Source organism: Lissotriton vulgaris, chromosome 12 (genome assembly GCF_964263255.1).
Source record: "Lissotriton vulgaris chromosome 12, aLisVul1.2, whole genome shotgun sequence".
Classification (NCBI taxonomy): domain Eukaryota; kingdom Metazoa; phylum Chordata; class Amphibia; order Caudata; family Salamandridae; genus Lissotriton; species Lissotriton vulgaris.
Window position 1 is genome coordinate 349528535 of NC_141700.1, and position 27316 is coordinate 349555850.

The window sequence follows — 27316 nt, forward strand, 5'->3', positions numbered from 1 at the left end:
GAAATATCCTAGACCGTCTCCTAATAAGTAGTATTTATTGCATAGTGCAGAAATTCGTTTTTCACAACCTGCAAGAAACCCTCAGACTTATAAATAACTCCTAGGTTGTTTTTTTTTGTTTAGACATGTTCTTTAAAGGATGCATACTCTTGTGGCCAGGGTCAGACTGGGTAGCGGGCATCGGGCATTTCCCCCGGAGGCTGGAAGAGTGGGGGGCGGTTTTTCAGCAGTGGGGCTGGTTTTGTTACTGGAGGCCAGTTTTGCAGCGGTGCTGCAATATCGGCTATCAATAACAAAAGCAGCAGTGCACACTTGTGCACCAGCCCCTACCACCAGGGGGTGGTCCGATGAAATTGCAAGGGCTGCTTTGGGTTCCCAGTCCTGCCCTGGTCATCGCAACCCTGGCACTTTTGTCGGACCAGCCCTTGATAGGAGGGGGTGCAAGTGTGAAGCACTGCTGCTTTTGTTACTGGGAGGTGAAATTGCAGCCCTGAGCCAACACTGGCCCCCAGTTACAAAATCGGCCCCCAACATTGCAAAACCGTCCCCCACCCTTCCAGCATCCCAGGGAAATGCCCAATGCCCGGTACGGCCAGTCTGGCCTTGCTTGTGGGTAGGCCCAGGCAGAATTTAAAAGAAAATTCCTCAAGAAGATAGGCTGGTCAAGGCTTAGTAGCACCCCTAATACCCACAATATTTCTTGCAATAGCAAACTTTTTTATAGAACTAGCCATGGTGTTGTGGGTCATGAAACAAAATGTCGAGACCAGATAACCACAGTTGCTGCTTTGAGCTTCTAGGCACTATTTTTAATTATAATTTTGAAATTGCATATCTCTGGTCCTACTGATTGGATTTGTAGTGTAGTTCCTATATTCCCAATAGGCTGTACGTATTGGAATAATATATCCTATAGATTTGACTTAGGACTGAGGTCGACTAGGTCTCTATCGAATGTATTAGCCTTAATTGTGAGTGCCAGCTAGGTCACTAGAAACTTTCTCGAATTCACAACAAGGGATTAGTTTCTGACAACCGCATAAACATGACAACTTTGTTTCCCCAAGAATAAACGTATCTTCAGAGTCGTGGAAACAATAGATAGATATTTTACTCAGTCAATCGTGCATGCTTCGTTTCATCAGAGGTGCAGAGAAATATAGAGACGGGCGTTTTCAATAAAAGGATTTATTGAACAGTCTTCTTTCTCATGCAAGTAAAGTAAACTGCTACAATCGTAATACTGGTTGCAAAGTATAATGCGTACAGTAAGAAGAGTATTATAAAATAATACTGTAAAAGCATTGTATAGTTTCTAAACCATAGATAAATACATACATAAATAACAAAGGCTAAAAGTACTCAACTGGTGCTTCTAAAATACGCCTACCCCAATATACCTAACCTAAGTCTAGTAGGAGGGAAGAAGTAAGTGTGGTGTAGCATAGGTTTAGTTTTTCTTTGCCAAGAACCTAACCAAGATTTCTCTTAGGGTCTAATCAGCTCCGTACCTTGGTTTTAGAATGAAGGAGGTCTGGTATCTCTGTCTCAGGACTCGATTTCCCAACACCCTGCGAGGGGAGCTTGGAAACACTGGAGCTGGATTCTCATCGAGAGAAAGGACAGCTTCTCGATCAGTGCGTCAGCTGGAGGGTTGGCTTACTTCGGCACTTGCTGTAGTGAGCTGCATCGGGCAAGTAGATAGTCGAGCTGCTCCAAACCACCGTGTGTTTGCTAGGAAAAGTGTAGGCATATTTATACCTTGAAGGTGCCTAGTTTGACGTAAAGTCGGGCAAAATAACGCCATCAAAGAATCCCAAGGGAATGGTAGTTCTTTGAAAACTCCATGAGTTCTTGGACAAATCAATATTAAAGCAAGGGGATGTCCCTGACTGCTGAAGCCGAGTTTTCCAAGAAATCATTGTGGCTTTTTGGAACGAGTGGAAGTAGCCATGCCTGTATTTGGACTGCATGGGTTATGTCTAAATATGGTTATGGTTTCTATACCTATATAAGGGCAATGTGAATTGTACCTATATAAGGGCATGAATCGGTAAATTTCGCTCTGATCCTAAAATGCCATACAACACCCACTCCACTTTATTATGTTCAACATTACTAAATTCTAAGCATTCAAAACATATCTAAAGCATGATGTGTAAAAATCCCTCCCAAAATACATAAAATGCATTCCAAATGGTTGTACATGAAAGATGAGCATTTGTGCTGTACGCATTTTAAAAGCAATGTTGTCATTCAAAGCATGTAGTGTGGCATTGGAACTGCTATCAGAATGAGGCATGAAATAACATTTATGAAATGGCTCTTAAATACAGAAAAAAGGTCGAGACCATTCCATGACAGAATATATAAACTGTTTAGGTTGTGGACAAGGTCAAATATTGTCTCTTGGAAGTGTTTCAAAGAATTCTTGTTCTCTAAGAATAGTTCCACTTTAAGCAGATTACTTTGCTATTTTTAAATCAAATAATGTATTCCATGTTCCAAAATTTGTGTGTGGGGTTTCTTGTGTTTTCACTCTATTACAATTTGAACTGCTGCATAAATAGTTTAAACATTGCCTCTAAGTTAAGCCTGACTACTTTGTGCAAGCTACCAAGGTGTAAAGCACAGGTTAATTTGGGGGTTGAGTGTGTTTCACTCTGACTGAGATGGTGGTTGCTGCTTGCGTAGGGTTTCACCGCCCCATCCCCAACCAGAAACCCAGCTTCCAATACTTACTGACTCCTCTGTCTACTGCAGAGGAGTCCTGATGCTACCAACCTCCTCTGCTAGCCATTTACCTACCAAAATCAACATGCACATTGGATTTTTTAGGACTGCTGGGAACGTATTACATACGATTTACCATGGTAGAAAAGAAAAAACAAGGGAAAATACATCTGCAAAAGGGAATGAGCAACTGGTATGTGCACCATAGAAGCCTCGCACAAGCAGATTTCACCTTATAATTTGCTGTTCACTGAATGAGACATGGTCAAAAATTTAGTTTTTTGCCACTTTTCAAATGCATTCACAGAACTTCAGTCGGTCTCAAGAGCAATCCATTTGATTTTTATGACAAAGACCAAAAACAGTGCACAGTGTTTCATTTCCCCAATTGCGAATAATTGTGGAAAACAAAAGTTCCTTCGTTAAAATCATCTTTTAGACACTTAGAAAGTGCCTGGTGTATATTTAGCAGTGCTCTGCCAACCCATTCCTTACATTTTTGCCCTTGAGCAAAATATGGCCCAAGGTGTCTCGCACACAATTATTTGAGCAATCAGTAGCCAATTCTAAAATGTGGTTAGCAGCACAACCTTTTAGCATTATTCTGTACTACACACATCAGAAAAGAGTGCAAATTGGATTTGCCATGAATCATGTCTGCATTAGGACCTTCGGAATTCTGTACCAATATAAAAGTGTGCCTCTAACCCAGACAATCCACATTTATCATACCTATTTTATATATATGCATATTTTCAAAACAGCACATGAGTATCATCTCAGACACCCTTAACAGATTACTGCAAATATGTTCTTGTGATTTACAAACATTTGTTGACTAAAATAAGCATGCAAAACAGTTTTTTACTTTCCACAGGAATAACAAAAAGTTACAACCGAATAAAGCACATCATATTAAAGTGAAACATCTATGTAATGTAGAAAATAATAAATCTAGCAATCACAAACGTACTTACAGCATGTACGTGATGACACCAACACTCCACATATCCGTTGGGAATGACACAAAATCGTAGTTTACGACTTCTGGGGCCAAGAATTCCGGGGTGCCAAAATTTACTTTCAACTTCTCCCGGGGCTTGTACCTTTATCGAGAGTAGAAGAAACATAAGTATCAATGGAGAAACGCCGATTCCAAGACCTATACCATTTTCTTTTTTGCATTCTGCAACACCAAGGACATCAGGCCACTGGCAGATGATAGAATACATTTCCCTTGTGCGAATAACAACGGGAACAAGGAACTGGAGAGATCAAGCTTAAACCTCTCAGTCAAACTCTGTATCAACTCCTCTACCATCAACCTTATTTGATCACCTGATGAAGGCCTAAAAAGATGATATTCTGAGGTGTCCTCCAAAATGTAATTTCTGTTTTCATCAACCAAGGACTTGCCTGTAGTAGAATTAGAGAAGTTTCTTAACCACATCGCTGCTTGAGAGATTCCTCTGCTGTGCTGGACAGCAATAAAAACAGGTGTGGTCGTGACGAGGTCAACTCGTTATGAGCACAGGAGCACTGTGCTGCATGACGAGCTGAGCTCGTCATGAGCATGGAAGGGGTTAAATTCTGGTTTATTACCACATATAACAGGGAGTCGCCACAGGTACACCAAGTCATGGCTAATCATTGGAAGCTACGAACATCTGACAGGATCATATCCAATGATGAGGCTTTGATAATGTAACATACAGAATAGTAACCCTCCCCATGACATGTTGGGAAACAGTGAAAACGAGTAAGGATGAGACAGAGCTGAGGAATGGGTCCCTTACTGCACAAAAACTATGCTTTAAGGCAATTTCCTCTTTGTATGTGTGCTGCAGAATGCCGCACACAAGCAAAGAAGAGAAAACTAGGAGAAATACAAATATTCCTCCTTGGTAGGCTGGCCTCAGGAAGGTATGGATTTTGACACATATCAATGTCTTCAATTCTTTGTGGATATGGTCTGGTGTCAAAATCCATGGGTGGATGCATATGAATGGTAGTTATTCAAGCTAAGACCTCACCAAGCAGAGATCTTACTAAGCATACATCAGCAGGGATATGGGTTTCATTTGGCAAAACAAATGAATGCTATTAAAAAATAAAATCACAACCATATATAGGATATTCTGACAGACAAAATATTTTAGTAGATTACACTACTGGTAGTGTGCCGAATCTAAAAAGAATCACAAGCTTTAAATGTGCGCAAACTCATTAATATATATGTAAAATGCTAATAATTTGTGTAGAATGCCCTGAGCAAGATGCACATGAACAAGTTAACTGTAACTCGCTCAAACACGTTTACCTTAACTATCACTCAATCACCAATGCTCATGAAACTGATGACAGCCGGAAGCATTTGCCAAATATATTAACAGAGCAGCCTCGTTATACATGTAATCATTAACAATATTGAGTTCATGACATAATGGTCAACATATAATGCCATATGCACATGTATTTTCATCAGTTTGCATTATTACATTGCAGAGCAGCACTGATTCATTGATACAGTCTTTACAATCCTCAAAATATGTTCAATTGCATCAAATATAATCTATTTTCTCAATGAAATTGCTTGCATTCCTTCTTTTAGGAACAGTAGTAATTAATGATCTGGAAAAAGTCGAACAAACTCATGCCCTATTTTTCTTAATCAACATTATGTTGACTTGGGGGCAGGTTTGTTAAGGTTTGCGCTAAGTCACGCATAGTAATGCAGAGTGGTGCAAGCCTCTGCTATGGTACTTTGGGCCAGATGTAGCAAAATCAGAAATACCGACTCTTAATTATCGAATTTTACCGATTCGGTAATTAAGAGTAGGTATTTCTAATGTAGGTACCAATTCGGTAAATTTTACCGAATCGGTAAAAATCGGTATGGGCCTTGAAGCCCATAGGATTCAATATCAAATACCGATTCGGTATTTACCGAATCGGTAAATACCGAATTTTGCAAGGGTGCAGGGGGTGTCACTTTGACACCCTCTGGCACCCCTGTTTTAGGCTTGTGTGCCACATGGAACAGGTGTACATGCACAGATCTGCATGTACACCTGAATCGGTATTTTACCATGCAATTGTATTGCATGGTAAAATACCGATTTTCAAAGCCCTGTGTCAATGTAAAAATTGGCACCTACATACCAAATATGCATTTTCGGTAATTTTACCGACCGGTATATTTACCGATTCGGTAAAATATACAGAATCGGTAATTTTACCGATTCTGTAATTTTACCGAATCGGTAAAATTACCGAAAATGCATGTTTTTTATCCCCCTACATCTCCATGGCCATTTAACGGCCGGTAACGGCCAAATTCGGCCGTTACCGGCTGGTAAATGGCCAAAATCTCCCACCTACATCTGGCCCTTAGTTTCCAAGGGAAAATGTATTTTGTGTGAGAAAGACGCAATTTTTTCAGTGCAAATAGTGCTTTGCACAGCTTTTTACTGCTTTGTGCCTCTTTGCATCCAGGGGACAGTTACTTGGATGGAACTTCATTACAGCACAATCACTCTTAAGTTTTTGATGCACAGCCTGATATAAAAAGGTGGTCAGATCAGGCTTTGTGACAAAACAATGTCTCCTTGAAGCAAGCCCTATGAAAACATGTTTTTATTATTTCTAAACATTCCACACATTGCATGCATGCTGCATTATACAGTACATTTTCATTGTGTGGAATATTTTACAATTTGTCTGGGCAAATAATTATTTTGTACTGGAAGGTTAGGCATCCAGTACAAAACCTATTCAAGACATGCCACTGCACCATGGCACTAAAATTGTGCGTGGTGCTTGGCAGACAGTTAGTACACTAGTGCATGGGAACAGCAGCGGACCATTTGAACAAATATGGCTTTGTATTGCTTTCCTCCCCTTGAACAACACAGCCCAGAAACTTTGACTGCTTCACTGCACCACGTTACGCCCCAAAATAATACATCTGCCCTTTGGTTGCCTTTATGGTTATTTGGTTCACATGCTTTAATTGTTCTTGGCCCACAGTTATGGTACTGTTGTTTCTTTTTCATAAGTATTTAAGATGATAGACTATTTACCACACTTCATATAGCTACTCTGTTTTGAATAGTTACGTTATTATCACATACATGTTTATAATAGAGCATTCTGTTCCAACCAACCATAGATGTGTGTTTGAGTTTCTATTTACTAGTCTTCAGGCCTCCAAATACAGCCATAGAAGCAACCACAAGTGGCTCCCAAACTCCAGCTAAAGGGCATACAGCGCCAGCTCGAAGTGCTTAAAAAAAAATGGTAAACTCTCATGGGGTTATGCTTGCAATGACCTTGGAGACTTACAGTTTTTTTCAAGTTTCCTGGGTAGGCGGAACTATTTTTTTGCTTTTTTTTAATGTTTATAGTACAGACTATCTCATTTAAATAAATAAATAATTAGTGCCAGCATGGGGAGCTCCCTCTTGCGCTGCTGTACCATTTTGTAAAGAAGTTTTGGTGGATGCCCGGGTCCCACCTGGGTACCCAGAGCTCCTCACATTGGGGGCCACAGGGGAATGCCCCCCTGGCTCCCCTGTCAGTACCCATTCTGGGTGCAGGTGGGTACTGGTTGCATTGTTTTGCTCCCTCCCAGCTAGGGGCAGCTTTTCTTTCTGCTCCTGGTGGGCAGGAACAATCCTGTATTGCTGAGCAGGAGCAGGGAGCAACAGTGTCCCAGAGGATGGTGTCCCCAGAACACAGTTTTATGTTGGGCCGAGTGGATATGGACACCTTGGCCACAAGATGGCTTGGAGATGGGGACCAATCCTCCCCAAATAAATATAGGAATGGGGTCCTTGGGCCATATTCTGGCTCAGGGAGGGGCTCCCTAATCCCCCTTCTTAAATAAATATTCCGCAGACCGTGGGGAAACAGGCACTTGGGGACCATTTAAAGGCTTAGGGAGGGGGGTATCAAAGCTTCCCATAAAAAAAAAGATCTGCTGACTCCCCCTAATGAAAAGGGCAGTACTGCTAAAAAAAGAAATCTGTTTTTGACACCCCACCGGGCACATGGGTCCTGGTATCACTACACTGATCACTATATTTTAGTCCCAAAATGGCCGATGCAACATCTTTGTAGCCATATCTTTGGATCTGCCAGTCCATGGTTCTACAGCCTCTATATACATACATTTTTAGCCTTAACACCTTGGCTGCTAGATGTTTCCCCCACTGTGGCTGGATTCCCAGATTTTCCATTGTTCATGACGAGCTCAGCTCATCATCAGCACAGCTCAACCGTGCCTCATGACGAGCTGAGCTCGTCATGAGCATGGAAGGGGTTAATTTTGCCTGAACTACAAAACTTTCTTAAACCAAATCACAAAATGCACAGTTTTTGAGTAAAAATCAGGATTTCTGCCAAATTTGGTGTATTTCCGTTCAGACATTTTGACTGTAGCTCTGTTCAATTTTCCTACAGGAAATTTCAAGGGGAAATGCATTTTGGGATTTCCCCATTTTCTTCGCCTCCGTTTCATGGATCACCCTAAAACTTTCCAGCATGAGCTGAGTTGATTTAAAGTTTTTTACGGAAAGCTTCATGAAGATTTGTCAAACAGCACCAAGGTGATTATCAAACCAAAAAATGGATTTCCTATGGAAACCCAGTGTTTTTTTTTTTTGGAAAACCTTTATTGTTACTTCAACCAGTTACAAATATGAGCCTACAACCACCAGGGCCGGCCGCTAATCAGTTTCATTACAGCAAGTCAGTTAGGACAGGACTCGGCAGCCCGGGAAGCGAAAGTACCACAAATTCGGTTAAAACTGGCTATTAAGCATACCATGCGAATGACAGGATTCTAAAGGCTCCATTTTACAATATAAAAAAAGAAGGATCAGGTGCCATACAATATCACAGAGTCGCATAAAGGGCGGGCAAAATAGTAGGAGTTCCACAGTTAGATCGATCTCATTTAGGACAGTGGCGCTAAGGCATACAATTCAGGATAAACAAGCATACAATCACAGTTTGCACCAGTGAAGCGCCCGCCCAATAATACTGAAATGCCATGAAAAGTATAGGCACAGATAAGAAAAATTCGATAATTGACAAAAGGGTGGACCCACTACGCTGACCCAAAAAAAGAAGAAAGGAAAGAAAAGGCAAAAAGAAAGATACGGAAGAGAAAAAAGGCCATGGAAACAAAGGCAAAAAAAAAAAAAAGATTCCGACCATATAGTTGATACGCAGATCTCAGCATGTTCAATCGGTTCCACTTCTGTAGGGGCAGGCACAGCTCCATGCACCAGGTCTGAATGCACCGCTGGGGTGTCTATCGGGAGTAGAGCTGGCCGCCGGGTCCCGGGCAACGAGTCAGGGTCCGGTCCCGATCTTCTAATTCCATCCGCTGCCGACATCAGTTTCCAAACCTGGGCCTCCATAGTCACCTGAAGTGCCTCGAGGGCTGACAGCACTAACCGCAATGACGGGCCACACTTAGCCCGCTCCGCCGGGTTTTGCATAACATCAGCATAGTGATCCACTCGAAGAGTCGCCCTCCCCGGGGGAAGATTAGTCGGAGCAGGAATGAACCGTGAGGGACAGATCGTCAGCATGCGTTCGTGCGCGCAGAGTCTCCAACCCAAAGGCACTGGCGATGCAAACGCTAGGCCTCCGGGTCAGGGACCCCCGCCACACCGCCTCGGGCATCACTCGTCTCCTCACCTTCGATACAAGACCAGGCAGCAGATCGGCAGCAAAGCCATCAAAAAGATGTCGAAAGTTCCATGGACCGGACCCTGCCGCCCTCACCGGTCCGCTGTTGTTCAACTAGGACCCGGCTGAACCAGCACTCAAGACCCCGGCTTCCAGACTGGGTTAGGCCTCAAGTCAAACCTCGACATTACTCCACTCCACAATGTCGGAAAAGTCTCGGGATTGCTCCATCGGACTGCAGATTAGTTCATAGACAAGGATATGGGGCGGAATATCAGGATAAATCACAGGATCTTCGAGCGAAAGACGGAGGTCAGCGGAGTCGGGAGACTATGCGGCCATCTTGCTTGCTATCGTAGCTCCTCCTCCGGAAACCCAGTGTTAACTAGAACAGCACAGTGGTGACTACTGAAAAAACTGAAGGTTACAGGGACGTTATAGTTAGATTCAGATTTCACTCATACAAAACCATTGAAATTCAGCAGTTATAGTTACCTGAGCTAACTATAACTTATGCCCCCGCAATGCATTCCTTATGACCTCACATATTACATCACTCATGACAAGGTCAGTGACATCACTGATGACATCTAAAATGACATAACTGATGACAATATCCAGTAAGTGTAAGGGTTATACTATTTCTAACATATGTCATCTGAGTGGCTGTGAGACTAAATATGTGTCTGAGTGGCTGTCTGAGGGGCTGTATATGTGTGTGAGAGGCTGAATGGGTGAATAAGTGGGTGTGAGTAGCTGTGTGGGTGTGTGAGTGGCTGTATTGGTGAGTTAGTGGGTGTGTGAGTGCTTGTATGGATGGCTGTATGAGTGACAGTACGAGTGGCTGTACGGGTGGGTGAGTGGATGGGGGTGTGAATGGCTGCATGGGTGTGTAGTGTAGTTCCTATTTTCCCAATAGGCTCTGCGCATTGGAATAACATAAACAGCAGTGTAGACGTAGGACTTAGGTCATCTAGGTCTCTACCGACTATGTTAAACTTAATTTAGGTTTGCGCCAGCTAGCTCAGAGGTCACTGGAAACTTTCTTGAATGAATAGGGACGGGACAAGCTCCCCTGGCTCAGACAAGAAGGGATTCAGTTTCAGACAACCGCATAAACATGACAACTTTGCTCCCTCAGAATAAGAGTGTATCTCTAGAGTCGTGTGAAAACAATAGACAGCTATTTCACTCAGTCAGCAGTGCATACTTAGTTTCACCAGAGTGCAGAGCAATAGAGAGACGGTTGTTTTCAATAACAAGGTGTTATTTATTGAGCCGTCTTCTTTCTCATGCAAGAGAAATGAATTGCCACAATTGCAATACTTAAAGTAAAGTAAAGTGCGTACAGTAAAAGTAGTATTATGAAATAATACTGTAAAAGCATTGATATGGTTTCTTAGCCATATGATACTTTAAAATGGATAAAATATATACATACATAAATACATTGACTAACGTACTCAACTGGTGCTTCTAACTAAGCCTACCCCGGTGTACCTGACCTAAGCCTAAAACGTGGGAAGGGATGAGTAAGTAGCAGTTCAAGTTAAGTTGGTTAAGATTATTTTGCCAAGAATCTGCATCAAGAATTCTCTCAAGGGTTTAGTCAGCTCCGTACCTTGGTAATAGAATGTGGGAGGTCTGGTATCTCTTTTCCTCAGGACTCGATATCCCAGCAACCTGCAAGGGTAGGATGGAAACGCCGGAGCTGGATTTTCTCGGCTGGAGAAAAAGACAGCATCTCTCTCAGTGCGTCAAACAGGAGGGGCGGCTTCCGTGGGCTCTCGCATTAGCTGGGCTCTCGGGCAAGTAGATGGCCGCTCTGCTCCAAGGCAACTGTTGGTATTTTATACCTGGAAGGTGCCAGGTTTGACGTAAGGTTGGACATAAGACGTCACTAAGAGCTAACAGTTGTTTCTGGACTTCAGGAGTTCTTGTTCAAATCAAAACAAAAGCAGGGGGGATTTCCCGGGCTGCTGGAGGCTTGGTTTGTTTAAGGAACGCGTTGTGCTTTCTAGGAGTAGATGGGAGTAGCCGTGCTGTGCTTTGGACTGCATGGGCTATTACTGAATATGCATCTGATTCTTATGCCTTTATCAGGATATTATTGATTATAACCTCACAAGGGCATAGATCGGGAATATAGAATTAGGGTCCTACATATGAACACGACACCCACTCCACGGATTGATGTCCATCATTAATAAAAAAACTAAGAAATAGTAAACATTCAATGATGCATGTGTGTTTTCCGACCCACCCCAAAATACATATTTCGCATTTGAAATGGTATATGGTAAATACACAAAAAATGAGTGTTGGTACTGTACACTTTTCAAGCAGTGTCATCATTCAGATAAATGCATAAATATATATATCAGCTGAATGAATTGCGAAAATTACACATGAAATGGCTCTAAATACAGAAAAGAAGGTCGAGACCATTTCATCACATATTTATACAAATTGCTGTATATGTGCTAGAGACTGAGGTAAAATATTGTCTCTAGTATCCTAAAATAGAAGCTCTGTTCTCTAAGAATAGTTCTACTTTAAGCAGAGTACCATGTGCCAAAATAAAAGGTAAATATTTTGAAAAATGGGCAAAAATAATTTCGCTTTCAGGGGAAAAATAGTTCCAAATATTTTCTGTAGCTTTGTTTATCAAAAACTGAATGCTGAATTCAGAGTTCAGGGAACGCTGTGTGCTCATTGTTTTTATTAAGAGTTATTCTCGTTGATTGGAGAGAACATTATTTCAGACAGACCTGCAAAAAATTGGTCTACCACATCAGGTGAAAGTTCGGCTAAGTTCGAAAATACTGCAACTGCGCAGTTCTCTGCGTGATTGCTATCATCAATGGTTGGATCAGCAATGCTCAAAGAAGGCTGTACCTGTTTGGTGCTGCTTTCCTCTCGTACCTCACCGCCACCTACTCGTAGTGGTGAAGTCTCAACGAATGCCGTCATCAGAATCGGTAGCTGCTGGGGACAACATAATGCATGAGTCGTTACAGGACCTAGCAAAGTATTGATTTCCATTGGTACTGCTGATTGTAGTGTAAGACAGACGTCCAACACGCATTCTTCTCAGCATAGCAGACATCGAAGCACAGTTATGATGCAATCTTGCCAGATCGGTCTGAATGAAAGAAACCAGGTTGTACTTAGATCTCTTAGCCGGGCCAATCCGAGGACCTTAGTGATATGGTCTTGGTATCGTATTGCTAGGATCGTTTCTTCCATCGTTGCTAGAGTCTTGTCTGTGGATTGGCTTGCCATATCGGAGCAGAAGGAGCAAAAATAAAACTCCTGCCACGAGTCCCAAGATTAAGGGTAGCCCGCCGAAGACAGAATGGACAAAATACGGGAAGATGCCCAGAACTGTTTCAAAGGGTGCTAACAGTCTCGAAAAAATTGTCTTATATACATGTGCGATGCCACTGGTATCAGACATGTTTAAGATTTGGCTTAACACTTCTACGAAATGTACGGGGCAATTTGTTGATAAAAGGGTATGTATCTCTGCTGCTGTCCTTGCAACTTGCAGATCATATGTTTATTTTGATGACGTTAAAGGCACAGTTATTTGTAAAAGAATAGACTTCATTCTGCTTAAAGTATCAATTCGAATAGAAGAGATATTCAACCGAGGCCATAACGCAGCCCCCATATCTGGATTGCTGTGTGGATACAATACTTGCATGCAGCAAACGGCCCTGGAAGCCACAGTTGTCAGATAGGCTTTTCCTGGCAGCATGCCACAACAGCTGTGGTCACTTATTAAAATGTAACTACCGTTAGAAAGTGGTCTAAAAAATGGCTCTATCTGTTTTGTAGGCGTGCCATGCAGGCGACATGAAAGGTTGTTTGAAGACCCTTCGCAGGCTCCATGCAAATTAATACCTTGACACAGAAGTGTACCGCTTAGTAATTTTTTACAATTTTTACCACTAAGAAATACCTCCTTGTTTCCTTCACTATAACATCTGTGTGTATAAGGTAAATCCCAGGTTGATTTGATGTATTCTTTACCCAACCTTTCATAATGGCCTGCTGGTATATACTCTTGGCAGTATTTAAACTGGAAAGTTGTAATCGGAATTGTAATCGTTCCATGTATTATCCATTCAATGACAGGTCTCTCTGACATTGTCAATGGTAATCTCTCAAGTTTTTCAATGCTCAGAATCGTATAGTCTGCTCCTTTTTGTGCCAAACTGATTTGTTTATCAGTAAGGTTAAAGATACCGAATAATGACGTTGTGTTGATTAAACGCCATGGCACGTAGCCTGAACGCAGATTTTGCAACGTCCAGCCAAGCTGTACAATAGAACGTAATTGAGACAGACCATGTTGTAACATTAGTAAGTCCTGCTCTATTATATCAAAAGCAGATGATACAATGCTGTCCAGTGAATATATTCTAGAAGACAGAGTCGTTAACCCATTGTCCACAACAGAAAGTGATTTTTCCAAATGTATACAATCAATTTCTCGTATTTTTTCTGCTGTTTCAATGTGCATTACTTTCCATGCTTCGTTGTACGCAGCGTATATACTGCCCGCTATGAAACGTTTTTTTTTTTTGTTTGTTTTTTAAAACCTTTATTGCACAGTTTAGTCAAACAAATACGGGCCTACAACCATCCGGCCGGCCTCGACACCATTTGAAGCACAATTGCAAGCTTTTGGGCGACTCAGTAGCATATCAGAGCAAAGCACAATTAATCTGAGATACACTGGAAGTATTCGCGCCACCGAGAAGTAGGAGAAATGAAGGTTTAATTTTAAAGTTTTTAAAGTATGTCCAAAATAGTAGGAACGAGGAAGGATCAGAGGCAAAACAATCCGTTCAGGACATAAGTGGGCAACGTTCAACAAAGAAAGTCAGCAAACAATATCAGCTAATCAAGCGGCCGCAGATGAATAGCACAGGAGAGATAACAAGCAAACATTATAGTGTACGGCAGCAACTACCCACCTCACATCAATCCACCCAATGACCCAAGGAAAAAGGAGAAGAAAAGAATAGAAGAAGAAGAAAAAAATTAAGGCCCATAGGAACTGAAACGAACAAAATAAAACCCACCCCCACCACCCCCCACCCTACACGCATGCAGAGGCTATGGCCTACCCCCCCCTAGCAGTGCGCCTGTCGCCCAGAAAGAGTACCCGAAATACAGAAGCAGAAGAAAGATGAAAAAGAGAATTGCATAAGACCGGAGGAGGGCCAGATGAAAATGAACAAAACAACCAACGTGTTCACCCTGGGACCCCAATCCGACACCGTACCAACGTTTACCTCCCCCAGTTGTCCATTCCAGTCCCAGCAATGTCCGCAAGAGAACGCAAAAAAGGAAAAAAGGAAAACATCCTCAGCCTTGTCCCTTTCGATCCAGCCAGTCGAGGAGGTCCAGATGAACAGCAGCCATCTTGGACAGGAACAGCAAATCCAAGGACCACAGCAGAGCCGAGCGCCATCCACAGAGGTCTGTCCAACTCAAAGCCAAACGGTCAACGGCTACCCAAAAAAGGAGAAAACACAGCAGCAGTCCTTGAAAGTCAACCGGCCAAAACCGTAGCAGCAACCCCATGGTGAAACAGAAGGACCCTCTGGTTGGCCACGAAGTAGTCGTAAGGCGTGGCGTCCAAAAACAATCCTCCAGCCGTTGGAGAGGTCCAAGATTCCCATACCTCTGTACATCCTGAATGGGTAGCGCGGCGGCTTCTATATCCCGTGCCTCCAGTGCCTCCACGTACATCTGGGTAGACTGGCAACCACATTCGAGCACAGGGTGTGGCAAGGTGCACAGCACATGGTGAGCAGCACGGCCAAGCGAGGGCTCTGCAGGCACTGCGATATCCAGTCGGCCCTCCAGGTCCTGGGCATGTGCACGCACGGAAACCCGCAGATCGCTCAGGGCGCCCAGAATAGCAGCGATCCCAAGGGGCGCCTCAAGAGAAGAGGACGCTGCAGCCTCATGCACCCGGAGGGCACGGCCATACTGTAGTCCTCGAGGCTGTCCACCGATGACCATCGCAAAAGCAGAGCACCAGTAGTCGATCCACGAAGCACAGCCACTTCGGGGGTCACAGCAGAAACTCTGTCCCTGTCGACTGACACACGGTTGCAGTGCAGCGTCAACCGCAATGAGCACCTCGAGTAATCGCCTGGAGTGCCGTCCAAGTGCCGAGCGCTCGGTTAAAGATGGCACCCACCGTAGCGCTAAAGAACAAGAAGGCTCACAAAGCCGGCCAGAAGTCGGAAGGAGGATACAATGTAGCGCTGGCAGCGATGAAATCAAGTGAGCGTAGAGGTGTACAGGGCAGGGCGGCACACTGTAGCAAGAAATCAATGCGACAGTCACTCGCTAGCAGCCAGCCCCGTCTGCTGCAAGCGTCCGCTGTCGTTGCGATCTGGGAAGGCCGTCTCCCGAGAACAAAGACCCGGTCACCTCCATGCAGCGCTGGAACGAAAGTAGTGACGTCTTGCCGGTTGCGCCGCAAGGAATACAACGGGGAGCACACCGTCGGAATCAGGATCGCCACCCGAGTCCGAAACGCCGACGCGTTAATAGGATAGCTTTCAGGATCAGCGGCGTTTCGGAAGGAGAAAGAGAGGGTCGGCGGAGCCGAGGAGTTAGGCGGCCATCATGGTTGCAGGCTAGGCTCCTCCCCCTATGAAACGTTTTTGACGCTGTTTGCGTGGTCCCATTATGAAATCACGCAAGTCAGCACCGTCTTTAAGTAAAGTCAAGTGTTTCTTAATTTCAGCCAGTGTGGATTTCTGTAGCCACTCAAGGCATAGTTTCCCTACACTGTATGTTGTAACTATCCCTGGATGTTGTCTCTGGGAGTATCTAGGGTCTGGTCTGGTCATTTTGAACCCCTGTGTTTTGTTCAGGAATCTATCTTGACAGTTATTCGTGTCTGTTGGCAAGATCAACCACTTTTTCCAATCAGTATGTGTTCTGTTTTGGTGTAAAATATGAGATACGTCTATCTCCACATCACTAGTGCTGTCACTATCAGGTATGGGTTTCGGAATAGACGGTGTATTTAAGTCTTTTATCTTAGCTAGGCCAAGACAAGTAGTTTGTTGAACTGTGTCATTCAAGAATATCATTTGTTCTGGGATCATGCAGGCCCCAAATATTGCTTCTAGGCCTTGTACTTGCCATAAAAAAACTTTTCTGAATAAATCAATTTAGTATTTGTCAACATTGTTTTCATTCCTGTTCTATTTTAAAAGAAAACATTCCTGGATCACTGTTATTAAACCCTGAAAAGTATTGGAATTTCTCAAAAAATGTTTTCGAACTGCCTTTTGGTGGAGTTGGACAGTGTTCCCACTGGTTATAAGATAAAACATTTCTAGGCTGAGCAGTTTTATGCAAATAGTGATCATCATAATGGTTGTAGCAGTATAGCTCTTCATAATTGGATGAACCCTGCAAGTAATCATGTTCTGTAAATTTGGCTGACATTACTAAATCTGACATCATATTATTAATGTTTTCAAAGTCCCAGTCATCAGAGAAGGTACTAGGTGTCACAAAGTCACTTAATGAAATCTTGAGCTGGTGGGGATACTTCAAGAGCTCGACCGGGCTAAAAATGTCATAATCAGTTCTGTCCCATGCTACCCCACCGGGTATTGGATTGGCTGTGATGTTCACTGATGACAGTTCTCTTTTCTCGATGTGAGAGGATTTGTGAGGCTTTAGGACCAAGTTGATGTTCTGACTTGCTGTGTCCATTGAACTATATTTCCCCTCAATGAATGTTCCCAAACATAGAACCATGCTGAGCCAAAGCAGGAGGAAAAGTACACCTAACACAATCCAAAATTCAATCCATGGTGAATTTAGATATGTTTCTTTTAGTTGGTGAAAAAGTTCAATTACTTTGTTTTTAAAAGTTTTTGTTGGAGGCTTTTCTTCATGCTCGCATGGATCTTCAGAGAATTCGTCGAAATTGATGAGGTAGCCTGATGCAGTTCTGTCAATTGTTGGAATTGCTTCCGGATTTTCATTTGCTTTTGCATTTTTCTTTGTTTCATTTGCATAGTCTGAGGCTACATCGTTGTAGACAGGTGTTTCTTGACGAACTGTAATTATTTGGGTTTCAAGAGGCACTAGTTCTATGGCATTATTGCATAGTCCTTTCTTATTCACTGTTGGTTTATCAAATGTGATTAGTCTCCTAGTATGAGCCTCTTGGAATGTAGCAAATTTCGGTTTTCTGCTATTTCTTTGGAGTCCACTTGGCCTACTACTTATTATCGGCCACATGATTGTAGTTTTACCAGGTCGATGAATACAACTCGGTTCTCCTTTTTACCAGCAAGCGGCGGTAGTACAACTGATCTTGTTCCATTGATAGCTAAGACAGGTACTGCTTTTCTGTAAGAAGGCCCAAATTCCTTCTTTACTGCAATCTTTTCTCTGACCAGATCCCCAATCTTTTGAATCCAGACAGGTCTTGCTGGGACAGGTGGTTTTTCTTCAGTGGCTGTTGACTGTTGTTTCAACTTTATTTTACTCAGGTTTTGTCTTGTTTCATTTAAATCCTGTAAAACAGCCAAACGATCTTTGATATCAAAGGTTTTTTCTTCTACCTCTGAAGTGTGACTATCAAGGTCCTGAATATGCATTCTAGTTCCGAACAATAGTTCGTATGGAGTGAGACCTTTTAGAGAGTTTCTTGGCAGATTGTTAAGACTACGTTGGACACTTGTTAAATGTTTGACCCACCCATCACCCGAACCTAATACCCTCGCCGTTATAGATTGCTTTATGTCCCGGTTTTTTCTTTCCACAACCGCATTTCCCTCAGGATGGAAGGGAGAAGAGTACCGCAATGCAATGCCCATACTGTTCATGGCCTCTTCGTAAGCTCGAGAGCTAAACGCAAGACCTTGATCAGAATGTAGCATGCCAATTGCGTATGTGCCGATAAAGACTCGCAAATCTTTTATAACAGTTCTGGCGTCAGCCGAGTGCTGGGGCCACATCCAAATGAATCTCGTGCAGGAATCCACTGCGACCATGATATATTTATAGTTGCCATCCCTTTGTAAGGGACCACAGTGGTCCAGGTAAACACATGCTAATGGTTTATCTGAGATTAGAAGGGGTGTCTGTGCTGGTCGTTTTACTGTTGATACTTTTATTCTTTGGCATATTTCGCATTCTAGAACATAGTTCTTAGTTTGCTTCCTAATACCCGGCCACCAATATTTCGGTTTTAATAATGATGCTGTGGCGGAAATACCAGCATGTGCAGATGCTAACCCTTTGTGTGCCGCTGTAATTTTTCCTAAACTGTGTTCCATGTTTGGAATTGCTCTATCCCCTACTCCAGGGATTCGAGCAAATGGAACATTGTTCGCATCAGTTATGTATGAGTACTTTACTGGAAAGCCTTTCGGGAGTGTTTTTCTGTCATCTTTTACTGACGCACTGACAGCTTGTAGTATGTCGCTGTCTATTTTTGTTTTTGACCGGGTGATTGCAGCTACGGAAGCCGTTTGCACAGCTGCCTTCGCGTTGATGACTCAGTGTGTGTATCATGTGAGTCTTTTGTAGTTCTTTCTGTAAAAGAACTATATTCATTATAAGACTGAACGCAGTAATATGAATCGCACACTATTAGTGTGGGGAATTTGCCATCGGTATTTTCAAGCGCCAACTTAAATGCTAGGTAATTCAGCTCGCTGAGCTGTACAATCTCCCAGAGATTGAGTTTTAGTGACCATTGGTCTAAATTTCCCTTCATGCCATTGACCTTTAACAATCGCGCATGCAGCACTATATGCTTGTTTACCCCCAACTGCGGGTTGTGCTGATCCGTCTGTATATATTATACAACCGTAATGTTCTAGAGGCAGGACTTCAGCTGGCAGAGGATATTCTCGTTCATATACTAGATCATCTAGTTTTTTCAGTTTTGGGTCAAAATAGTATTTCACGTCTTCTGTAGCAAATGAATTTTCCCATTCTATCCATTTTGGATCTAATACCCCTTTAACCAGATTACGAGGACTTGTCAATGCCTCAAGGGCTGATTCTGCTGAAAAAACAGCTATTCTTCTGCCTTGGGCTAGGGCTCTTTCTTTTGCTACAGCAGTTTGAACCGCAGTCAGATTTTTTTCTGTAGAACTGAATTTTAATTCAGCCTCAGTGTACACATGTGATTTGTAAGCTATAGGTACCGTTTCTCCCTCATTAGAGGTCAGGTATGTGAATCTGCATCTTCCTGGGATGACTCGGATTACAGGATTGCGTGCATTTTTCACGTGTTTGCAATTTTGTTTTAGTTAACATGTCTGTTTGCAGTGATCTCAAAATCTCTGTGTGTTTCTGAGTCCAATTGGTTTGTTTGAAATCTGGTCTTATTAATTCATAGAGAGGTTTAACCCTCTCAGCATAATTTAGAAAGTATGTTCTTCCGAAATTCAGGAAACCTAGTAGTGATTGTAAATTCTTCAGCGTTTTTGGTGCTTGGAGTACAGCACATTTCTCTAAGAAATTGTCTGCCAGGCTTTTGCCTTCACTTGATAATTCATATCCTAAAAATAGGACAGTAAGATGGGCAATTCGTGACTTTTTAAAGTTGAATTTGTAACCCTCTGAAGCGAAACCAGGTATTATGGTGTTCACCCTTTTTAAGTGAGTCTCCAGGTCATCATCTGTGAGATAGATGTCATCGACATATGATAATGCTTCATCATCATATATTTGTAGTAACTCTATTACCCTTGCTGAGAATAATCCTGGGCTATTCTTGAATCCCTGTGGGAGTCGGCAAAATTGTTTTTGTGATCCAAATATTGAGAAAGCGGTCAAATACCTGCTTTCAGGTGCAATGTTTTGACAGAAGAATCCATTAGAGATGTCTAATGTTGTTTTATATTTTTTTGCGCACAATGTTATTCATTAGTGCTGCACTATGTGAGTTTTGTACTGCAAATGTTTTATAACAGGAGTTAAGGTGTCTGAAGTCCAAAACTAGACAATATGAATCGTCTGGCTTGGAGACAGGAAACAAAGGATTGTTCATTTGAGAGGTGCATGTTTCGATCACCCCTTGATATTCAAGTCGATCTAAGATCTCCCTGACTTGTTTTTTAGCTTCTTGCTTAACTGGATAATGCCTTTGTGCAGTGGGCTGATTTTTTAACTGGATCTTGTGGTGTGGTGAGTCCTCATCCCATCCTACATGATTTTTGTATAAAGCAGGAGCTTGGGCTACTGCCCATTTTCTTGCCAATGTGTATTTTTTATGAATCGGGATGTGATTCGAGAAGGCAGGCATAATCATTTCTTCGCCATGAGGGCATTCCCTGACAAACTCTGGTGGCCAGTCTTTCTCAGCTAACAGAATGTCATAGCCTTTTGAGAGTTTTTCCCAAAAGAGACCCTTTATTTTCCTAGTTTTATCTCCCTCTATACGTAATGTTATTTCATATAGTTTATGAGGCACACTAACTCGTGTGTCTGCAGTTTCCACCTGAATGTACTCATTCATGTCCACTGTCTCCAGAAGATTCATCAGGATCTTGCGAGCTATGCTCACTTCTGCTGTGCTGTCTAGCATTGTCTGTGCCCACTCTCCGTTTTTCAGCTGTGTCCTCAGAATTCTCGGTCAGGCTCCTACCTGCTGCAGATCGACTTCGAGGGTCGAGGAAACGCTCAACGCCTTGCCGGACCCGCTCCGCGGGTCCTGCTTCGTCACCTGGCACTGCGGGCTGTGGGGCATTCGGAACTGAATTAAACTGTGTATCCTTGTACCGGCAGGGCTGCGAGTAGCATAGCAGGGACTCAACTTCCCAGGAGTCCCTGCTTGTAACACCTGATGCCGCTCTCCCTGCCGGTCACGCTCCCCCGCCCTGATATAACCTGCTTTGTTCTCTCTGCCTGCGGGAAACTTTACCGAGCGGAACGCCTTGCGGATTGTGGATTGTGCTCAGGCTCCTACCTGCTGCAGATCGACTTCGAGGGTCGAGGAAACGCTCAACGCCTTGCCGGACCCGCTCTGCGGGTCCCGCTTTGTCACCTGGCACTGCGGAGCTGTGGGGCATTCGGGACTGAATTAAACTGTGTATCCTTGTACCGGCAGGGCTGCGAGTAGCATAGCAGGGACTCAACTTCCCAGGAGTCCCTGCTCGTAACACCTGAGGCCGCTCTCCCTGCCGGTCACGCCCCCCGCCTTAGCTCTATTTAATTGTTTGGGGAAACCGCTGCGCGGTAGCGCCCGGGGCGAAGCCCGGGCCAGAGGAGGCTGGGCTTGGCACCCCATTTTTGCTAGTTTGTTCGATTGCTAGTAATGCTATTAACTGGTGTTTCCCTGTATTCTTCATTTTATTAATTTTGTTGAGATTCTCTAGGATATTGAGTTTTGTTTGTTTCTGGCTATTAGTAATTTGACTATTGCGCCACCCTTGTTGGCCTGACTAATTTATGTGGAGTGGTGTGGCTCACTGGTTAGAGGCGGCAGACCTGTAAGCAGAGAACGGCCCGAGACCAGGGTTCAATTCCCGACGAGGCAGGGTCTTGGACCAGGGTCAACGGACTCGATAATTCTCGCCTCAGTGCCTACTCTAACCAGGGAACACACTCGGCAACTCTGGGCATTAAGCTTACCTCATCTCCACAACGGCCCCCCACAGACGCCGGGGATGCCTGGCTTCACCCTGGAGATACCCAGTAAGGGACCATCTCACAGGGAAAACCAGGATGGGTTCCCCAGCGGTCTGTAGCGCCAGGACACTAGGGTAGAGTAACAGTGCGCTTTACAAGTATCCCACATTTACATTTACATTTATCCGGTGAAATGTCTATACCCACTCATATCTTTACTGAGGAGGTGGGAGCCAAACAAGGCACACTGGATAATTTTGTCATCAGATCGGCGCTGACAGCCGATAGGGATCTAGCTCTAGCAGAGCGACGCGTTAACAGGCGCCGCTCGATTGAATTCATTAGGAATAACAGATCCTCACAGGGCCCTGTCTTCCCCGTTTCGCCACTGGTACCCGACAGAGCAGAAGGCTCTAAGAGCCCTGAGCACCTGATGGACTCCAGTATTCCCCTGCTACTTCAAGATAGGGAGACCTCCCCGAATTCTATGCCCGTGCCTAACTCTATTATTAATCTTTCCGTCTCGTTGATTAGCATCCATGACGAGGTGGAACTTTTGAAAGAAAACCTGCTATTAGTGACTGAGCCATCACCTAAGATTAACGTTAGGTTGGATGAAGTGGATATTCATCATTGTCCCGGTCCTCCGCCTAAGAAGAGGCGTAGAAAGGACCTGGCTTAGCTAAGAAAAAAGCTGTGCTCTCCTCTTGCACTAAGAAGCTAGCTCAGTTATCTTCAAGTCCACCTCCGCCAGCTGTGAACACTACCTTCGCCCCAGATCAACAGGGTTCAGACTTTATGGAGGGCATTGAGAAAATGCTTAGATCTTTCACGTTGCCTTTGGTGGAGAGGCTGAAGAGGATAACTGTGCAATTGGAGGAGCTAGAGAAAGTTATCAAGGGTTCTCATATGTGCACCAAGGGTTCAATTGTGGAACCCCTTGCCCCTATACCCAGTAATGTCCCCCCGGCTTCTGTCCCACGGACACAGGATAAACAGCCCAGAAAAGTTGTGTCATCTGCTGCTTTATCTTCTGGACATGTAGCCAATAAGCCGGATAGTGAAATAAGGGGGTGTCCGACTATAGGACGTCCCATTTCCAAGCCCTTAGTTGTAGACGACAAAGCTAAGATTCACATACCCAAAAGACACAGAGTAAACCTCCCCCCTGAAGCAGCCCCTTTTGTAGTTATTCTAACGGCTGTTCCAGTCTTAGAATTGGGTAAGAAAGAAGATCAATTCCAACTTAAGAATAAAGCCATCCACTGGTTAAAACAGAATCGGCCCCTACCCCCACACTTAAATGGCGAAATACTTATGGTACGACGTCTTGCGTGGCTGGGTCCCAGCCCAAAAAATATTTCAGGGGATATTGTTATAATCAGTTTTAAAGACAATAGGGCGGCTAGTCACATTCTGAATTGGTCCTCCCCCACAGGTAGCAGCTCGATTATCCCAAGAGATTTGCCTTATTTCTATCTTATTATTATTATTATTATGTTTCTTATATAGCGCCTGAATCGACCCCCGAAGGGGTATCTCCCCGCTTGCCTTGGGAACCCGTCCTGGCTTTTCCCTGTGAGATAGCCCCTACAGGGCATCCCCAAGGTGAAAGCCAGGCATCCCGCTGCGGGGGGGCCGTTGTGGAGATTAAGCAAGCTTAATGCCCAGAGTTGCAGAGTGTGAACCCATGATCCGGTCAGGCACCGAAGCGAGAATTATCGAGTCCATGGACATTTGAGCTCAAGACCCTGCCGCGTCGGGAATTGAACCCTGGTCCCGGGTCTGACCTCTGCTTCAGGGTCTGCCTGCTCTAACCAGTGAGCCACACTTCTCCACTAGAGACTTGTTAAGTCGTGCTGGGAAGTCAAGCTCTTGGATTCCCAAAGCGGATAGACTAATAAGACCACCAAGGCATCCACAGTTTAATTATATGAGGAGACCACGCTATCATCACCCTGAGGGTCCTCATTATGCTCCTAGATCCCTATTTGCACCACAGTCTGTAATCCCTGCTTACCCTGCACGTCAGGCCTATTCAGATCATTGGAATCTGTACTCTAACGCTTCATATGCTCCATCTGTCCCATGGTCTTCTAACCAGTTCCAAATTCCCATCCACAACCGATATGATAGTCTGCGTGATTTGGAGGGAGTGGACTGACTGAGCTGGAAACCCCCAGTACAGATCCGCTCAATACATTCTCCAATCTTTTCATCTCTTGATAATGGCCCAGATACTTTAGCTGGTCAAAGTTATGGAACAACCACAGAGAATGTTTTAGGGACCTGCGAGGAACCAGATTTAGCAATCTCTGCTGAATCGGACCTTGTTATTCCTGAAACTTATGTCACCGGCTTAGAAGCTAATATTTGTAACCCAGGTCCTGAAAATGTGGAAGTACCCGCTGCCGGGGCAGTTAGGCAGTCCAGCGAGCCCCCGACTGCATGTTGCAACAGCACAACAGCTCCCAACTATAGCTTTTTATTTTGGAACATTGCAGGAATAAAGGATAGGGCCTCGGATTCCTCTTGGATTGATTTTGGTAATGCATTCGGTATACTGTGTTTTCAAGAAACCTGGACTACTGAAGCTGTTCATTTAAACGGGTTTAGCACTTTTCATGTGGCGGCTTTTCCATCTAAACGTTGGAGGAATAGTGGGGGGCTTTGCATATTTATCTCTAACCTTTTGGGTGCTGTGAAAATTAAGGTCGTTACCCAGGGAAGTTCCTACCAGATTCTTTTAATTCGGCTGGTTGCTAAGGTTGATATTATTTTGATTAATATCTATAACAACCAGAATAAATGTTTATTAACCGATACGGTTCTCTCATTGAGCAAGGATTTACAGGGGACCTTTACCCCAAAAGGTAGGGATTATATTATTGTTTGTGGGGGGATCTTAACCACAATTTGTGTGACCTAGGAGTAGGGGGGTGTGGATTTATCGGGGCAGGAGTAGATGATTTACCCTCACACTTTTCTCATCGGGACGGGGGGGATTTATTGAATGAACTGTTGGCATCTTTTAATTTAAATTTTGTAAACAGACTATGCTCTCCCTGTGTCGATTTCAGTGCAACCTTTGTGGGGAGAGGCCACGGTACCACCATAGATTATATTATAGCCTCTGAAAGTCACGCCTCTTGGTATACTGATTTCTCTACCCACCCGGTAGGGTTTAGTGATCATCTTCCTCTTTCCTTTACTATCAGATTTCCACAGGCTCAACATAATTCCCTGATAGAGAGACTGTCATGGCTGAAATCTTGTGAAATGCCCAGACTTAACGGGTATACTATTAAATTGAGTTATGCTGATGCAGAGACCATGCACAATAAGATTGTATGGGGATCTCTCGCCCATATTGAGAGGTGTTTAGATGAAGAGACTTCTAGTGAAGAAGTGCTGAAAGCCTTTGAGATTATCTCACGGAATATCCGAGATAGCTTGTCCCGGAGTGGGCGTGATTTCTCCTCCAGCACTTCGATTAACTCATGGTTTGATGCTGCCTGCTCCAAGGCACATTCCCTTCTCAAGGCTGCTCTACATAAAAAGAACAGGGACCCAGCAGAGGTGGCCAACTGTAGAAAAATCTATAGATTGTCCAGAAAAAACTGTAAGAATAACATTAAACAGGAGGACTGGAATAATTTGGTTTCTGCGGCCCAATCTAAGGACAGTGCCCAATTCTGGTGCACAGTCAACGCACCCTTCTTTAATACTCTAAATAGCGCGAGGATTGAGGTCGCCATTAGCTAAACTTCCTGGATCAACTTCTTTTCGGAAGTCTACAACCCAGAGGAGACCCTAAAACTAGTCGACATGGAGGGCATAGAAAAAGAGGCATCTCGGATTTTTAATAAAGTTAATTTGGGAATTTCAACTGGTGAAATGACCACCGCCATAGAGCAGAGTAAGGGAAGAAAGACCCCGGGAATTGATGGGGTACCTATTGATTTGTTTAAACATTCAGTAGATTTATGGTCCCCTATTCTGAAAAGAGTGATGGATGCAAGTGGCGAGCTGGGCCTTCCTAAAACTTGGTCCGATTCCATCATTATTCCCATTTTCAAGAAGGGAGATAGAGAGAGTCCTTCGTGTTATCGTCCCATCTCCCTTCTTGATTCTTTTATGAAGATTGTGGGAAGGGTCGTCCTAAACCGATTATCATCATGGGTTGAAGACGCAGGTGTCCTATCTCAGGTCCAGTATGGTTTCCAAGAAGGGATGGGCACTGTAGAACAGGGTAAAATTTCACACTCCTCCAAGTGAAATACGTTCGGGCCAAGGCTGAAAAACTTTATGTGGCATTCGTCGATCTAAGTGCCGCGTTCGATTGTGCTAGGCACGATCGATTATGGGAGGTGCTGGAAAAACTCAAAATAGACGAGCCCATTATCTCATTTTTAAGACAACTTTATGCCGGGTCTAGGGCAAGGGTGAGATTCGGTGTCAGTGGTGAATGTACCAAACCTTTTTATGTGAAACGAGGGGTGAGACAAGGGTGCGTCCTTGCGCCCCTTCTTTTTAATCTTTATACGAACGACCTTGAAGAGGTCCTGACGTCTAAAGTTATTGATTCACCTAGAATCAACACTAAACAAGTAGTGTCCCTATTATATGCGGACGACGCCGTTATTATGGCTAGAACCGAGAGGGGTCTGCAGCTAGCCTTAGATACGTATATTAATTTTATGGATTCCAGGGGCCGGTCTCTAAATGTAAAGAAAACCTTTGCGATGGTTTGCACTAGGGGCAAGTCCAAAACCTGCAAATCGTTTGCAGGCAGGGAAAAAGTGCAAACCACAAAAACTTTCACATATTTGGGAGTAGTTCTGGAGGGCGGTGGATACTGGGGTCCAGCAATTAGGAGCAGAATCCTGTCGTTTAAAAAGGCCACAGCAGCACTTATGGCCTTTTCGCGTAAAATGGGAAAAAGACCTCCAGCTATCTTACTTAAGATTTATTCTGCTAAATGTGTAAGCACAGCCATTTACGGGGCAGGTGTCTGGGGCATTCTTGATTCTAGAGAACTACAAACTGTAGAAAATGCTTTTTTAAGGTTTATTTTAGCTGTTCCGTCTAGTTCTTCTGTATACAATTGCCACACTGAGCTGGGGGTCCGTCACATTAGTGACCAGATTGCGATGCAACCATTACTTCTCTGGCACAGGGTCTGGACCGCAGACGAGTTAGTTTTAAACAGAGAAATCATGCTTGATGT

At 43.8% G+C, this 27316-nt stretch overlaps 1 protein-coding gene across 4 annotated transcripts in view; it reads right to left on the bottom strand.

Moving 5' to 3' along the window:
- The window catches only part of MYLK3 (myosin light chain kinase 3), a 709471-nt gene that overhangs the window by 182747 nt on the left and 499408 nt on the right, over window positions 1-27316 (bottom strand). For all 4 annotated transcript variants that reach the window (XM_086945117.1, XM_086945116.1, XM_086945114.1 and 1 more), the window contains exon 10: window positions 3711-3839. In XM_086945117.1, coding sequence (XP_086801243.1) covers window positions 3711-3839 — 129 coding nt within the window. The remainder of the gene's footprint in view (window positions 1-3710; window positions 3840-27316) is intronic.